Source organism: Ochotona curzoniae, unplaced genomic scaffold (assembly GCF_017591425.1).
Source record: "Ochotona curzoniae isolate NIBS_2020 unplaced genomic scaffold, NIBS_Ocur_1.0 contig_2754, whole genome shotgun sequence".
NCBI classification, from domain to species: domain Eukaryota; kingdom Metazoa; phylum Chordata; class Mammalia; order Lagomorpha; family Ochotonidae; genus Ochotona; species Ochotona curzoniae.
Genome location: NW_024465582.1, coordinates 6,261,404 through 6,278,156, shown reverse-complemented (window position 1 = coordinate 6,278,156; position 16,753 = coordinate 6,261,404). Strand labels below are relative to the sequence as shown.

The 16,753-nt window shown below is 49.8% G+C and overlaps 1 protein-coding gene across 2 annotated transcripts in view; it reads right to left on the bottom strand.

The window, feature by feature from the left end:
- TRIO (trio Rho guanine nucleotide exchange factor) overlaps positions 1-16,753 on the bottom strand; it is a 275,586-nt gene that overhangs the window by 52,524 nt on the left and 206,309 nt on the right. For both annotated transcript variants that reach the window (XM_040977419.1, XM_040977420.1), the window contains one exon: positions 11,758-12,001. In XM_040977419.1, the coding sequence (XP_040833353.1) occupies positions 11,758-12,001 (244 nt within the window). The remainder of the gene's footprint in view (positions 1-11,757; positions 12,002-16,753) is intronic.

Sequence of the window (16,753 nt, the reverse complement as noted above, 5' to 3'; positions counted from 1 at the left end):
AGCAGCGTCTGGATGTGGACAATGCCCCTCCGCACCCCGCAGCCGGGCACAACGCAACGCTCACAGCCCCAGAGGTGCCCACACGGCCTCTTCCCGAGGAGGCTGACATGCAACGCACGTCAACCTCAAAGCACGACACAGCTCTGCCTTAAAGCCCGTCAGTCATCCTGCAGGTGCCAGGAGCGCCGTGAGCGGCTGCGCCAAGCTGCGTACCTAGGTCGAGGATCCAGTACTTGCAGGTGCCCGGTTGCCCACCACTGCAGTAGGCTGAGCTGACAGAAGAAAGCGGGTCCAGCGAGTCCATTGGCTTAATTCCGTTTGGCATGATGACTGGGGAGCTGACAGGAGGCTAACGTTCAATCCCCAATGCTACCTTTACCTACACAACAGCCAGATCAGCTCTGCTGGCGCCCAAATCCGAGGCGGGTCCAGAGGTCCCACAGACGGGGCGGCCGTGCAGCTCTGGGCGGCTGAGCCCAGCTGAGCCGCGGCTCTCCTCCCCCTGTGCTCTGCCGAGCTCTGCGCGCAGTTGGGTTTCACATGTGGGAATATCCAGACATAGAGAATTACATTTTACCACACTGACTCTAATTGGAGCTCAAGGAAATTCTTAAGGCTCCCTGGAAACCAGATGTCTCTCCTCTCCTGCACGAGCCAGAGCTGCAATTTCCTTACTCAGTGAAATGTGAAGTGACAGATGCCCGCCCCGCGCCAGGCTTTCTGGGCGGCTTTGGGGACTTGGGCTTTGTGTACCTCTGGAGGGGGGGTCCTCTTGGAGACGCGCTGCACACAGTGCCTCCCGATGAGACGTGATAAAGAGGAAGGCCAACTAGTGACATCACTGCTACAACGCCACTCCTCACTTATTAAAAACATACCTTCTTTCCCCCTCTCGGGAGAGCCGCACAAGCAAAAGGAACACACTGCAACCCGAAAGGAGTCGTCAGGAAAGCCTATCTTACAAGCTGCTTTCAGTCTTCTTTGGAAATGCGCTCTTTCTGCTTCCACCACATCTTACTCTCAATTTGAAAGCTACCCCCTGTCTTATACCTTCTCTCCATGTATCGAACACGCCAATGTGGCCCTCGATCCTGTGTGAAGGGGTGTTTATTTGATGAACCCTTCACTCAGCTTAACAAAATCATGCCCCATCCTCTCGTGTGCTTTGTCTAGTCTGTCATCCATTGTTCTACTGTTCTACTAACAACATTCTCTTTTCCACTTCAGTTAAAACAGGGTTAAATTTTGGCTCCTACCCACTCCTTGCATTGGATGCAGGTAGTTTTCAAAGATTCTCAAAGCAAAAGGAATGTGAAAACATCACGGACTTTCAATTTCTCTGTGCATTTAAGACAACTATTCGCTATCAAAAAAAGAAGCAGAAGGAAAAAAAAATCCCAAAGTGATAATATCCAGAGTGCTCCTGGAAAGTCATCAAAGATTTTGTGGTATCTGTCGGCCACAAGATGGGAGCTGGTATTTATGGGCTCACATTAGGCCTCATATTCTTTTTAAAGGACCCGAAGCAAAGCGCATGGCTGCTTTCCCTCTAAAGGGTCCCGCGGCAGCTCCAGATGGTGTACTCATGTCAGGACCACAGAGGGGCAGACAGAACTCTTTTTATGCAAGAAAAGAAAACATTATTACCAAATAAGTAACCTCCTCTGTTGGCAAAAATCACTAAAAATTACGACCTAAAGGAAATCGGGTAATTGACATCTAAGGTTTCATTTATGACAACCTTTATTAAGTCGCTTACTTTGCTGCTGTCCAGAAATACAGGCTGCCAAACAAGGGCCATTAATTAAAATATAAAACGAGCTGTCACACAAATCAATCACTTTACATGTAATATAAGTTCCTTATGAAAGAGGAGGGGTTTAAGGATAAAAATGAAAGAAATGATTCTGAATAATGATGTATGGGAAACTTCCCCAGTGACCGACCACCTAAAGTTCCAAGTTCCCATCTATACAAAGGATGCGGCTGTAAGACACGATGGGGTGGAAAAGGGCGTTTCTTTCATTCCTTCCTTGCTTATGTTTCTTAAGTCACAGGCTGCAGAGCTGTTCATATTCCACAAGACAACAAACAGTTTAGCAATAAAAGTTACCAAAACACCCTACTGAAGGGCCATCACCTAATTTCTCGGCTGAGAAATACATGGGCAGCAGCAACTCCACCGAGAGAGAGAGGAAAGAGAGTAGAGCATCTGGGCTATGATGAGGATCATATTGATAACATAAGAATATGATCCACAGAATAAAAGAAATACGCATGATTTCAACCAATATAATGGAATCAACTTAAAATGAGGCAGAGGGACAATTCTTCTTTACAGAAAAATTTCAACTGATAGAGAAAAACAGAAAATATTATTAGACAAACAATACAATCACTGTTGTAGGCAAGAACTATGAATAGATGCTAAAATTAGGGTAGGAAAATAGGATGTGAAATAGAATACTGGTGTCGTTTAATAATCTCCACAAGGCACTTCTCAAGTATAAAGAGACACTTGGTGGCTTCACAGTGGGAAAATACTGGACACTCCTTTGCACCAGTGATAGTCAACGCTCCAGCAAGAAGACAACATGCCGGCCCCTTTCTGTGCCCCCAGCACACGTCCTAAGACACGGCTGCCTCAGTTGGGTTTATTTCTCAAAGAGAGTAAGCCAAATGTAATGGGAAAATACCAAACTCAAATTGGGTAACATCCTATTACATAAAGAGCCAGTTTGTCTAGGAAGCATCAAGGTCATTAAAAAAAACAAAACACTGAAGAACTACCACTAGTTAGAGGGCTGGATACTGAGCCAGAAAGAGGACATGAACACACCTGAGCTAGGGCTGAGGGCTAATGAACGAGTCTATGTTAGGGTTCATGGTCTGTTTTGATCATTTGACTGTGGTTAAGTGACATTCTACCACTGGGGAGCTAGCTACACAGTGTAAAGAAATTTTCTGTGCTACTTTTTCAACTTTTTGTAAGCTAATAATCATTTCAAAATAAAATCTTCAAAAATAAAAGTACTTTATAGGTCTGGTGCAATAGCTTATTAGCTAAAGTCCTCGCCTTGCATGCATATGCCAGGATTCCACATGGGTGCCAGTTTATGTCCCAGCTGCTCCACTTCCCTTCTACCTCCCTGCTTGTGGCCTGGAAAAGCAGGCCCAGAGCCTTGGCATCCTGCACCCACATGGGAGACCCAGAGGAGGCTCCTGGCTCCTGGCTTTGGATCGGCTTAATGTCGGCCATTGTGGCCACTTGAGGGATGAACCAGCGGATGAAACATATTTTTCTCTGTCTCTCCTCCTCTCTGTAAATCTGCCTTTCCAATAAAAAGAAATAAGTCTTAAAAAAAATAGTATTTTACTTAGTTAAAGTGAAACTCTTGAGGTCATGCTTAAAGTCAATGACAAAAAAATTCATCTTTCATACAGAATTCTCTGATAATAATTTCTTCAACATTTAATATTAACATTTCAAGGATGGGCACTTGGCACTCACAGTCCCGAGGTGCACCCTAGCTACACCCTGACTCTTGCTTCCTGTTAATGCGGAGCCAGTGGAGATGGTGCAGATGGCTGGATCCTTGCCAGCCACATGAGAGGCCTAGACCAAGTTCCAGCTCCCAGCCTCAGTCCGGCCCAGCCTGGGCCATTAGACATTTGAGAAGCGGCCAGCAGACAAGAGCTCTGTCTGTCTGTCTGTGTTCCTCTCCAATAAATAAAGGTTTGTAAAATCAAAATCAGGACACGCGTATCCAAGCACCTGTTATGTTAATGTGCCCCTGAAAAATGAGGTTTTACCAATGCTTCAAAAGAGTTCTCAAGACAGAAAACAGAAAACAGGCTCAAAACCCGCAAGAATACTTAAAATGAGAACTGGAACTATACACTTAAAATTAAGCTAAGCTACAGGATCTGGTATTTCTATATGCATACTGCTTTTTGAAGAAGAAACATATTCATAATTACATAGCTGAGACAGGATGAAAACACTTCCAGTGGCCACTTGTGGTCCAGCCAGCGGGGGTGCTACCTGTGATGCAGGCGTCCCCTGGGAGTCCCAGTTGCTCTCCTCCCATTCCAGCTCCCAGCTGGTTTGCCTGGGAAAGCAGAAGAAGATGGACTAGGTGCTCGGATTCCCTGCTACCTATGTGGGAGAGCTGGATGAAAGCCCAGGCTCCTGGCTTCAGCTTGGCCCGGCCCTGTCCTGGTCACTGCTGCCATGTGGGGAATGAATCAGCAGTTGCGAGCTCTCCCTCTTTTTCTATAATTTTACCTTTCAAATTAATACAATATACATGCACCTTTTTAAAAAAGAAGACCTCCCCTCCTAAAACCACAAGTAACAGTTCCAGCATATGAAAAACCACTCAGGCAAATTCTGAGATTAGGTCTTGAATGATGTAACTATTGGGAATAACGATGATAATTTCCTCTAGAACACAAACCAGCATGTTTTCTTGTGACTTGAACACATTATCAGCTATACTGATGTAGTTTCAATACTTGGCCTTTAACTCAGTCATCAAGCTAGTTTTTGAAAGGAGTACCCTGTGCAGCAGCTGAGGGTGCTGCCTTTGAAAGATAATTCCTCTCCAGGAATATGGCAATTCAGGACTGGTTTCCTTTCACCGCCTCCCACCTTCTTCCTCCCCGGTGCGTTTCCGCCCCGCACAATATGTCTACAGTGCCAGCCGGGGGCACAGCTGTGCCACCACGGTGGAGTCCCTCAGGTTCTCCGCACAAAGCTACTCCTGTTCCGGGGAAGTTTTCTCTGGTTTCTCTAGCCAGCAGATAACTCCCCCTGCTCCAGAGGGCCAGGATGACGAAACCTTGACTTCTCAGAGCCCCATTCAGCAGGGCAGTCCCTGCTGCTGTCTAGCAGTTGTCACTCCACAATAGCACCTTTATGGAAGGGCTCAACCGCTTGACTGGGGTGCCAAGAATTTGATAGGCTCCTTTTCACAGCTTTGTTTACTATCTCTTCACAAACTATGTGCGTTTTGCTCTTTAACAACACAAACATTCACATGCTCACTTTTCCTATCTCACTAACTCAGATGTGACACTCTCTGTTTACATCAGCACTGAGGAGATTACTGCAGAGCTGCAATATGAGCTGGTCACCTCACAAACTGTGCTCCCTGAAAAAAAGAAAAAACAAGAGCATTGGAAGCTTCAGAGCATGCAGACAGTAAGTACTATGCTGTCCTAGTCTGGGAAACTTGGCAAAACCCTTAGGCAAAACTTGGCAAAAATCCTGCAAAAAGGTTACAAACTGAATAAAGATATCCTTGTTAATACTCTATAAGGAGCTCTGTCATTCATTTACTCACATGCCTGCTGACAGGGGAGTACTGTGAGTCTCTGGGGCAGGAGAAAGAAGGGTAGTGGTAAAGAAATTACCCAAATAGCAGGAAAAAATTATATTAAGAGGACCTAGTGGTGGCGGGGTTGGGAGTGACACTGCTGTACAGTGGGTTAAGCTTCAGCCATGGGTACTGGCTCACATCCTGGTTGCTTTACTTACGACCCAGCTTCCAGCTAATGACTGAGCAAAGCAAAGGAAGGGGGCCCAAGTGTCTGGATCCCTGTAACCACATAGGAGACTCAGAAGAAGTTTCAGGTCCTGACTGTGGCCCGGTCCAGCCTTGGCCTTTGGGGAGACTTGGGGAAGAAACCAATGGAGGGAAGATTCTCTGGCTCACCCTCTTCTTTTGTATCTCATTCACATAAAACTATCATTAAGTCTTTGCAGAAAGCTAGACATCGGTCCTTTTTCTAGAAAAGGGCTATTGGAGGGCCACAGGTGCACTGGACGTTGGACTTGAGCTCCCAGAACCAGCTCCTCCGCAGCCACCTCAGGCCCGGGCTGTTTGTCTCAGGAACTCCCAGGTTCCTCGTTCCTTCAATGCACCAGGGGCAGAACCAGAGCCTGAAGGCTGACGTTGCTTGTAGAAGCTCATTTCACACCATTCGCTGAGCATGGTGAGGTGACTGTTTTTCTTTGCACCTTTGCACATGCATGTGACGAGCCCCCACACACCCCCTCTCTCCCTCACCCCCCCTCTCCCTCACCCTCACTCCCTCACCCCCTCTCTCCCTCACCCTCTCTCCCTCACCCCCTCTCTCCCTCACCCCCTCTCTCCCTCACCCTCACTCCCTCACCCCCTCTCTCCCTCACCCCCTCTCTCCCTCACCCCCTCTCTCCCTCACCCTCTCTCCCTCACCCCCTCTCTCATGGCTGTGTGGGTGTCCTGAGAAAGAAAGGAAGAGAAAGCTGCACAATGTGGTGCCTGCAAGTCCTCGGCACATCCTATCTGTTTCTGTTGCTCATATTCCGAGGCTCCGGCAGCTGCCTGGGCCTTGCCACTCCCTCTCCAACTCTGGCCTCCTCCAATTCTTAGGAGGACAGGTAGTCCTCTCCATGCTGGAACGTAACTGTATTCTGAGGGAAGGTCCTTAGAGAGGACAGGTACACAGACACAGGGCTGCACACAGAGGGAGCACGAGAGAGAGACTGTCCCTAAGAGGGTGGCCGTCTTCAGGTCAAGGACAGAGGTCCTGCGAGTCACTGGCCCTGGGAAGCCCTTAGGGTTGGACTTTTGGCCCCAGGAGATAGGGGAGGATAAGCTTCTATGCAAACCCTAGCCCGTGGGAGCCCGTGGGAGTTTTCGGGAGCCCATGGGAGCCTGTGGGAGCCTGTGGGAGCCTGAGAGAATCTGCAGGAGCCCGTGGGAGCCTGTGGGAGCTTGTAGGAGTCTGCGGGAGTCTGCGGGAGCCCGTGGGAGCCTGTGGGAGCCTGCGAGAGCCCGTGGGAGTCTGCAGGAGCACATGGGAGCCCGTGGGAGTCTGCGGGAGCCTGTGGAAGCCTGCGGGAGTCTGCGGCAGCCCGTGGGAGTCTGCGGGAGCAGCCACAGAGATTAACACCCCCTCCTTTCCCTACTGGTGGCAATCTGTTCTGTAAGCCAGACTGAAACAGTCTCCCCAATTCTGAGACAGTGGAAACTCATCTGTGTCTAAAAACAAAACTTTAACATTCTTTCCTTCTAGAAAATTCCAGATGCACAAAAGGGGGCAGGGGCTAGGGTAGGGAGGATGTGATCAAACAGACAGAGCTTCATTTACTGACAGTTTAAAAATAATGAAGAATTCCAGGGCTTCCTTACACTGCAGACAACATAAAGAAGCTGGCTGTTGTCTCCTCAAACGTCTGGTAGTGCCTGCCAAGCAGCAGACACCCTGGGTCCCCTGTCCCAACCGTGACTATTCAAGTTGTGGGAGAAGAACTGTCTCAATAACTAGCAATGGGGAGTGACTGAGCTGGTCAGTCCACAAACATCCAAACCTTCAAGGATCTTCTCAGACCTGAATCTCCCTAGAGCAGTGGGGGAGGGGCCGGAGAGCTCCACCCTCAGTTCCTTGCCCCTTATCACGAGCTCTCTACACCCTCTTTAGGCCCCAGCAAGGTCTTTGAAGAGTCAGTTAAAAAAATATATATCATCCTGATCAATTAAAAACAGTGTAATTAATTTTTAAAAAAGCAGCTTAGGTACGGAAGAGCTTTTCAATTCACACTGAAATGCTAGGGATAGAAGCAGACTCCTTCGGAAGGAGGAGATTGGATGAAAAACTGAGGTCCTTCTAAAAGCCACAGGAAGTGCTGGCATGTGGTGGATTCCCCGTGGGTGCCATTGGGGTTTGGGTTCATGGACGGCTCTGCAAGGGGGAAGGCAAGAACAGCGTCGCGCAGCAGGTGGTCTGGCATGTGTCGAGGGCAGGTGGCTTGCTCTCTGGATGCCACTGGTGCCCCAGTGAAGGGAGGACTCATTTACAGCCCTTTGATTGCAGCTAGGATAAAAATGGAAACCATGTTGAAGTATTACAGACATAAATATTTTGTAGTATGCACCATTTGCACCAAAGTTCTGTGGGAAAATGTCCATTGAAACTTCACCTCACAGATGAGCCACCAGAGACTCACGATTTAATTTTGATGAATGCTTTTAAACAACAATTAATTTTTTATAGCTCCTGCAAAGGTTATTTAGAATGAATACATTTAAAAGGGAATCCCTGGTCTGTCTAACTTCACGATCCAATGTCTATGTGACGTCAGATGAACAAACCGAGCCCATAGAGCGTGAGAGGCAGGGCTGGTGCAGCTGGGCTTAGCGTTGCCACTGCGGACCCATCCCCAAGAACCTCTGCGAACTGAGCTGATGTTTTTCCTATCATGGTGTCACGGCTACTTCCAGCAAGTGTGGGAAGACAGTTCTCGCGTTTGTTGTTTATGACTGTGTGGCATATGTAATTTTGTGATGATCTAATACGGATGGTATCAATACCTGCTCCCGCTTTGTTCCTGTTTTAATAGACACTCTCACACAAAGCTGGAATGTGAAAATGCCTCCGACCTGAAGCCTTCCGCAGAGATAATGGCCCACTTGTGTGGCTCCGTAATTACACGCTCCGCAGGAAGTGCTGTGCAATCACAGGCCTGGGAGCGATCGCTCAGTGCACAGCACGGGAACAGCGCCTTTGTTCCTGTTCTGGAGGTTACTCCATGTTCCCAAGTTTTTCTTCCCACAGGGATTTACATCACTGACTGTTCAAACTGAATAGCGTGGTTCTTTCCAAGCTAATTTTCCAAAACTATACAGAGGCCTTTCATTATGCATAGATATTTTAAGAATATGTGGGCAGGTATGGGCTTAAAATGTCTAAGGTTAGTGCGCCTGGGTCTGTTTTCTGATAACAGTGGCAATCTGGAGTGAAGCAAATGTCTAACTCCATCAGACTGGCAATGTAGTCAACCCAACTTTTTGCACAGCACCAAAGCCTTTTTAACAGCCAACATTGTTTAAAAACTCGCCAGGTCGTGTGAAAGTCATAGCAGGCTGTGTCCTGGGGAGGAGACCAGTTCCCCCTGGGGCAGAGAGGCAAAGACCACACGGGCAGTGAGAAGTCCCTCCAGGGAGCTGCTCACAGAGCCTCCTGCTGAGGCCAGACCTGCTCAACTCCTGCAGACCTGGGTAGGGGATGAGAAGTGTCCGAGCAGGGAAGGGCTGCTCATGCCTGAGTGGACAGCTGTGTGTGTCTTTCACTGAGAAGCTGCTCCCAGATGGAGAAGCACGAGAAGGCAGTTCTGCAGCTCAAGCCATCCCCTACTGGAGCACGGGACCTGGGCCTGGTGCAGGGGGCCTGTCTGGGCTGACACGTCACTGTGCACTCCAAGCCCCAGTCCTGAGAGTTCCCTGATACCGGACACCTCCATGATGGCCTGCCCGCCAGGGAGGTGTCGAACACAGGCCTAAAATCCAGGAGTAGACGGGAGGTCTTCTCTCTGGCAGGATGTCCCTGAGCTCATGGGGTGCCTGAGGGGGAAACAGCCATGGTAACAGCTTGTACTTGGACGATGGACACAGCCTTGGCGCACCTTCCATGCAGGAGGTTAGTGGGGAGCAAGGGTGAGACTGGGCTAGGGTTCATCTGAGGGACACAGCCAGCCCTGAGCCCTCCCTTCCATCGCTTTCGAACCACACCTGGATGACAAAGGAATGCAGGGGACGTGAGGGCAAAGGAGAGAGACCTGACCCATTTCCACGTCTGGAGTAAGGACCTCATGGACCTGACAGCAGAGAGGCCTCAGGAAGGGTGAGGATCAAACAGCCCTGCAGGGCGGCTGGCCCAGTGCTCTGCTTTCAGTCACCAGAGGTGACGTGAATGCTTCTGCACTGCAGTCATGGGGTCTGGGCTGGCTCAGCCACTCGGCCATTCCTCTTAGGGAGCCACAGCTGATCCCAGGGATAGTATATGTGCACGCGGATAGCACCAACAGTCCTCCGCCCTTCAACTGGGGAACACGGTGAGCAAACCTATACAGATCACCTGCCTTCTAGGTTAAGGCGGCAAAGCAGGCTCGGTACAACTCGGCAGGAGGACTACGAGTGAGCTCATGTCGCCCTAGAGAGCACCCCACCTGGGCTCCCCGCTCCAGGGCCTGTCTCCCCATCGGGGTGCTGGCTCTTGCTGCTCGCTCTCCAGGCTTCTCGGTGTCTCTCATTAATCCCACTGGGGTCCCTGCACCTCACCTCAAAGTTCAGTACTGTAACCACAGCCCTTTTGCCCTGCTAAGAGCTGACTATGCTCCTGTTTCTGTTCCAGGCTCCCTGCAGCACCTCCCACTGCATGGTCTTCCTCAGGCTTTCCTGGGGTCAGTATTTGTGTTAAAATACTCAGTTACTAGATCAAGGTTCCCCTGTTCTCACCTCACCTCCATAAGGTCCCCTGGATAATCACCTGGCCTTTAAGATTTTTCATTTTTTCTTTATCTGGTGAGATGGGACAGTGTTGGGGAGAAGCAAGTACACAGGGGAAGGCCCCCGTCTTCTCTTTGAGGACTGCAGACAGCCTGACGGATGACTTTTGGGAGTTACCACTTGCTCTTGGGGGGTTGGACCTGGGTACCTATTTTAGCAGAGCTACAACCCCCAGCTTTACTGGTTCAAATCAGCAGCGAGTGAGAGCTTCACCCCCCATGATTCTGTCCCCTTGTTCTCAATGTAAGATGCAGCTACTGAGCTATGACCCAGAGGGAAACATGTCCGTTCTGAACAACTAGTGAAGGAAAGGACACGATCCGCGAGTGAGTGCTTTCGGATTTATCAGCACACCAGCACAGAGAGCAGCTGCTAAGCAGCTGAGCTTGGCCTGACCGAGGGTGGGGGTGTGGGCTTAGACTGTAGCCAGAGAGCCTGAAGGAACAGGAATTCAGAATGGCAGGACAGTCAGGGTTTACCCATTTCTGCACTTTGTTGGGCTCATGCTGCACAACCCCCAGACACACAGCTGGCATCTGCTCTCAGGCCTTCTAAGGGGAGAACACCTCCTGCAAGGCTCCCTGCCTAAAGCATCCTTCGTAAATGCCAGCTTTTCCACCTAATACCTTCTTGCTAATGCCACTTCTGCAAAACACAATTCTGATAAATTGCAAGTGACCTCCCAACTCCAGTTTCACACTCCAGCGTCTGCTTCATCGTGACTGAGATGTGGTGGTACAGCCCAGGAAGATCCACCTGCCACACAGGCAGAAGCAGTTGTGCCCAGCTACCGCTCCCTAAGGAAGCTGCCCAGGAATGCCAAGGTCACTTGGCTCAAACGTCCTCTCTTACTTTGAAAACCTTTCTTTCAACTGCCTGACTCAGCCCCAGCCCTCCCTAGGTTCTAGCTTAAATCCCTCTCTCTGCAGGCAGCTGGAAGAGTCTGAGGTGTGCCAAAACACTTGAGTTTCCGGGGACAGAAGGCTGGAGTGGGTTGGTTCGGTGCCTGAGTGGTAACCTTCCTAGAGCATAGCATCAACAAGAGAAAAAACCTACAACGTGAAAATCTGGCTAAAAAGAGGCTGAACACAGCCCCACTTCCTCTACTCTTTTCAAGCAGCACTTGGAAGAGAAAGGGACTTTCTTCTAAATTTACAAATGACCCTGGCCATACAAACGGCCTCCTCCCCTTCCTTCTCTTTTAAAATAATGTCAGATCTCATTACGGTGCCTTGAGAAACAAGTCACAGATGAAGCCCTCATTTCCATTTGAGCCCCAACGGGTCAGAAACGCCCAGAGTGGTAATGTACTGAAGGCAGCATTGACAGGCGAGGCCTCATGTAGCAAAAGGCAGCCAGGAAGCGGAGTGGACGTGGAGGGCTCCGGTGGCAGGCCTTTGCTGCCCAGCCCCTGCTGACCTACCTTTGTGGTTGAAGATGCCCTCCATCTCCATGCTGCTTCTGGAGTGGGCGATGCACAGGGAGCCGCAGGGGACCAGGCCTTCTGCTGCAGGGGACCGGTCAGTGGTTCGCACCAGGCACCAGTCAGGCTTGTCATGTGGCCGCTCCAGGACCTCGACTGTCTGGCCGCGCCGGATGGTCAGCTCATTGCTATTACAAGCAGTGAAGTCGTGGATCACCACCGTCAGCTCACAGCCACCGGAGAGCTGGGAGGGACAGAAGAGGAGCAGGGCGGTGAGCAGGAATCGCTGGGCTGTCCCAGGGGGAGCTCTGTGCTCCGCCAGGAGCTGCATGTCTATTCAAGTGGACATTGTGTTGGGGACAGCCCTGCACCTGTCTGCACATCCTAGCCCAAGTTTTCACCTATGATTGCAATTTTCTAAGAGTTTCAGCTTGGGAACCAGTTACAACTCATGTAACCCTTCATATCCTTCTACACCTGGAATGTTCCATCTCTTTCCTCACAATGGGCTACAGCTTAACAAGAAGAAACACTGTACCAAGGCTATTTGGGCGATGAGCACAAAGTTCAGTGATAAATGAGCTCACACTTCACTCCCAGCTTCCCTCCCGGGTGCGCGTGCAGTCTGAGCCTCACCAGGAACAGGAAAGCAGGCAGCTGAAACAGCCTGGACTGGGGCACCGCCTCCTAGCAGTGTCTTTGGTGAGTTCCTCTCAACGGCCAAGGATCCTCCGAGGCTCACTCCTGTCTGCTCTCCGGCTCGCTCCCTGCTGCCCTCCCATGAGTCACTCAGGTTCCATGGCACATTCCTTCTGTACTTCCCACGTTGCAAGTTCCCACTACTACCTATTCTCTTCTGGTCTTGCCTTCTGAATAGAGAACTGAGACACTGCTGCTAAACAAGCCTCGCTCTTCCCCTCCAGGGGCTGTCCATTCAGACTTCCGGGCAGCCTTCTGATGTTGCTTCTCTGTCCACTCACACCAAGCACTTACTTGAATCTCTACAGTGGCTTTTGGAGGGCCCGCACTCTCCTTCCAAGCCATCCCAACTCTACTCTCCTCGGGTCACCATTTATGATGTGGATCCTCTATTCCAGACACACCACCCTCCTCCCCAAACCCTCAGATACAACCTCCTTCGCATAGGACGCATGTCCCCACAGATGTGTGTCCCCTGCCTTCTGGGCTCACATGCTGACAGCTGCACGTGCCCGTCTCCCACACCTGAGACGGTCCTGAATGCACCTGGCCATGGTGTGCCTGCTCCTGGGGATCACACACCCCTGCCCTATGTTCTGCATCAAACCCCTCTGCAAAGTACCATGCCATTTTCAACAACCAGTGTTCAGCTGTGGAATGCACCACACCTCAGGTGTATCTCTGCATGCTGTGTGTGCTGTGCGTCTGCATGCCCTCAATGCTGGGCAACAGGTCTGCATCGCTCCCTGGGAATTGTCCATGCTTAGACACTGAGGGCAGGGCAATGCCAGCTGGGAGCTACCAATGCTCCACTACCTCCAGCAGGAAGCTCCCAGCTCGGCCTTCAGCTCAGCCTTCCCTCTCTTGAAGACTGCCTTGCACAGTATTGATATCCAGCAAAAATGCAAACGTTTGTTGAAGTTAAAAGACAAAAGAGGTTTTCTGTAGCAATGAAGGGCTTGTATTTGGAAAAGTGAAACCAGGGCTCTTTGCTTCATGAGGGGCTGACTGTGTCTGGGTTACACCTGTAAGAGGCCTGTCGGTCCACAGTCAGTGAAGGAATGAGCCCGGGCAGCCACATGGGCAGCTTGTGCAGCTGGGCCGCAGCAGTGCTGGAATACAGCCCTTGTGGTGTGTGGAGGAGCATGTCCCTGAGACAGGGAAGGAAGGGGCTTGTGCTGGGAACACCCTTGTCCCAGACGGCCACCCATGCTGTCAGTACCCTGTCCTCTCAAGTGCAGACCATGAAAGAAATCACGACCACAGAAAAGGAAATAAAACTCTTTCACGATGAAGTACTAATGTCCATAAAATGAAGCATCTTTGCAAGGCCACAAAGAAAACTTGGTAAAATTCTTTGTAGGGAATCATGTTAAATTTTACATAGGTCTCTGTGAACAATCAAAGATGCTAATGTTAAAAGGTCAAAGGCAGAAGGGTGGGGGTTGTGGCACAGTATGTTAAGCCATTGTAGGAGATCCTGTATCCTGTACTGGTATGTCTGGGGTCTAGTCCTGCCCCAGTTCTCTGCAACCTGAGGGGTTGACCACAGAGGGGGGATGCTCCCTGCTTAAGGGAAACAGCTCCAGCCAAAGAGTGGCCACAAGGGCAGCTTGCCATGGCCCCCAAACACCTTCCCTTCCCAGATCTCTGGGGCCCAGCCAACATGCTCTTCACATGGTGTGTGCTGTGTGCAAGGAGCCCCCAGCCACAACCTGGTTTTCCTGGCAGTCCCCCAGGAGCACAGCTTTTGCCCGCCTCACCTTCACTCACTTCTCAGCTCTGCCATGGGGGAAGGGCAGCATGAGGCTGTCTAGAAAGTTAGAATGCACTTCTGGCCCTCATTTTTCTAGCTCCTTAAAGAGTAACCAAAAAGTATTGGAAACATCTGTGTACTCTACAGAACATAAGAAAATCCACCCTGTCCTGATAGAGGACCACTTACTGAATTTAAATTACAGTCTTAAGGCTTTTGAGAATTTATAAAAACCTAGAATCAGAATAATAATTCAAACAGTGTTAAAATTACCATTAAAATTAACCTTCAAATCTCCCAGACAATCAACTAGCTTTACCTGTAAGACGAGAAACCTAGCATTAAAGGAAGGACTAAATGGATGTTTTCTAGACCACAGAAAAAAATCATTCTGTAGATTCTCTCTGTTTGCATTTGAACATCTGAAACTTCTCACCACAAAAGAGCTCTTAAAAGTCAGATCTACTGATATAAAAAAACCCAACAACAACAACAACAAACCAAAACTTTTTGGGCATAAAGGCCTTGTATTAGCTTTTTTGAAGAAGTAACACAAATATTATAGGATGAGCATCTCTAAACCAAAAAACTCAAAATGCTCCAGAATTTGAAACTTTTGTATCTCCAGGACAGTGTTACATCTAGAGGATTCTACACTCAGATCTTCGATGATGGGTCCCAGCCACATGGCTGCCATCATTAAACACTCATTGCCAGGCAAACTCTCGGGAACTGGAGCCATGTCCCTGCCTATACTGCTATGATACTGTTGTGTATTTCAAGACCATTCAGTCCTCGACAGGGCACAGCAAGCACCTGGTTTGAGGGGTAAGTGCAGAGGAGTCCTGGGCCAGTCCCACTGGGGGAGAGAACGGCTGCACGAAACACATAGGGGCCTCGCTGCAGATGGTTCTACTTCAAGGACTGGAAACTAGTGTGCTAAACATCAGCTGCGGGTGGGTATCTGGCCAATTTTTTTTTTGAGAGAAACACAAAAGGAAACGGCAAACGTGGTCTAAAGAAAAGCCATTTCTCCCTAAGAACAAAGTGCATTGACTCTGAACAGTCAGATCCTTTAGCCCACTGCAGTCCGGTCATTCAGGAACCTCACAAAAAGGTCTTGCTGCTCCACTAAGGTTCCACACAGAGCAGCCCTCCCCCTCCCCGAAAATCAAGCCTTAGTTAAGGAGGATTAGAGAATACAGCTCCGGCACTGGCAATGGTTACAAAACACAACCGCAGGCAAGCATGTTCTCACCGCCCAGGCTCCTCTGCTGGCAGCATCCTGGGGGCCGGGCTGATTAGCAGTTCTCTGAGGAACAGGCCCCACAGGCCTCCCACGCTCACCCCGATGCCGAGGCTGCATGAGGCTGCACTCACAGGGCCGAGCTCAGTGGAGAGGCACTCGCTCAACTCCGCAGCTTACGGTTACAACGGTGTGAGCAACGGCCTGGCTGACACACTGTGGGCACAAAAGGCGATCTGCAAGAGCTTCACCATGGTCACGATGCTCAAGGTTGTTACGTGCTTACTGTCACAGTAAAAACAAAACAAAAAGAAAGAACAATCCTTCCAAAGCAGCGTCATCTCACCCAGAGAGGAACCCGTGCAGTGCTCACAGACATCCTCTCTCCTAACAGATCACATGTCCGCTGCCAGAGCTGTAGGCCTGGAAGGCTCCCGGAGTGCGCTGCACACGGACTGGAACCGGGTAGGAGATGAAAAAAAACCTGAATTTAAGATGCAACTAGGGCCCTGGTACAATGGCGGGGTTGGCTAACCTTCTCCCTTCAAGTTTCTGGATCCTATGTGTGTGCTGACTCATGTTCTGGCTGCTTCACTTCCCATCCAGCTCTCTGCTTGTGGCCTGGGAAAGCAGCTGAGGACGGCCCAAGGCCTTGAGACCCTGTGCCCATGTGAGACCTGCAAGAAGTTCCTGGTGCCTGGCTTCATATCTGCTAAGCTTGGGCCATTGTGGCCATTTGGGGAATGAACAGGTGAACGGAAGATCTCTCTCTCTTTCTCTCTGTAAACCTGCTTTTGGAATAAAAAAAAAAATCTTTAAAAAAATGCAACCACAAAGGTAAACTTTCAGTGTTGGGGGTTGGGCCAATCAGTGATGCTAGCCCACTCACTCAGCTGAGCTGGCCCCACACTGCTTCTCCCACACTTTGGAAACAAGAGACAATGCAACATGCTCTGCAGGCATTGTAGATAGCAAACTGTGAGGTTTGTTCGCTGAGTTGAAAGTAAAATAAGGAAAAAGTTGAAACGAAGCTGCCTCACTTCCAGTGTGCTTCAATGCTCTAAAACAAGGGCTGCTTAGGACAATTTAAACTCAAAGATAACCTGTTTGCACACTCCCAAGTGACCATTATTAAGGAAACTTTGACACAGTTTTTTGGGGGGCTGTGGGGGGTGTTAAGCAAAGAGACATAGTCTGAAGAACTGCCCTTGGCAGCTAATGGTGACCAGGTGACGGGCCACTCAGTACAAGGGAAAGCCGGAGATGAATCATGTGGTTCAAGGCATCGTCCTCAA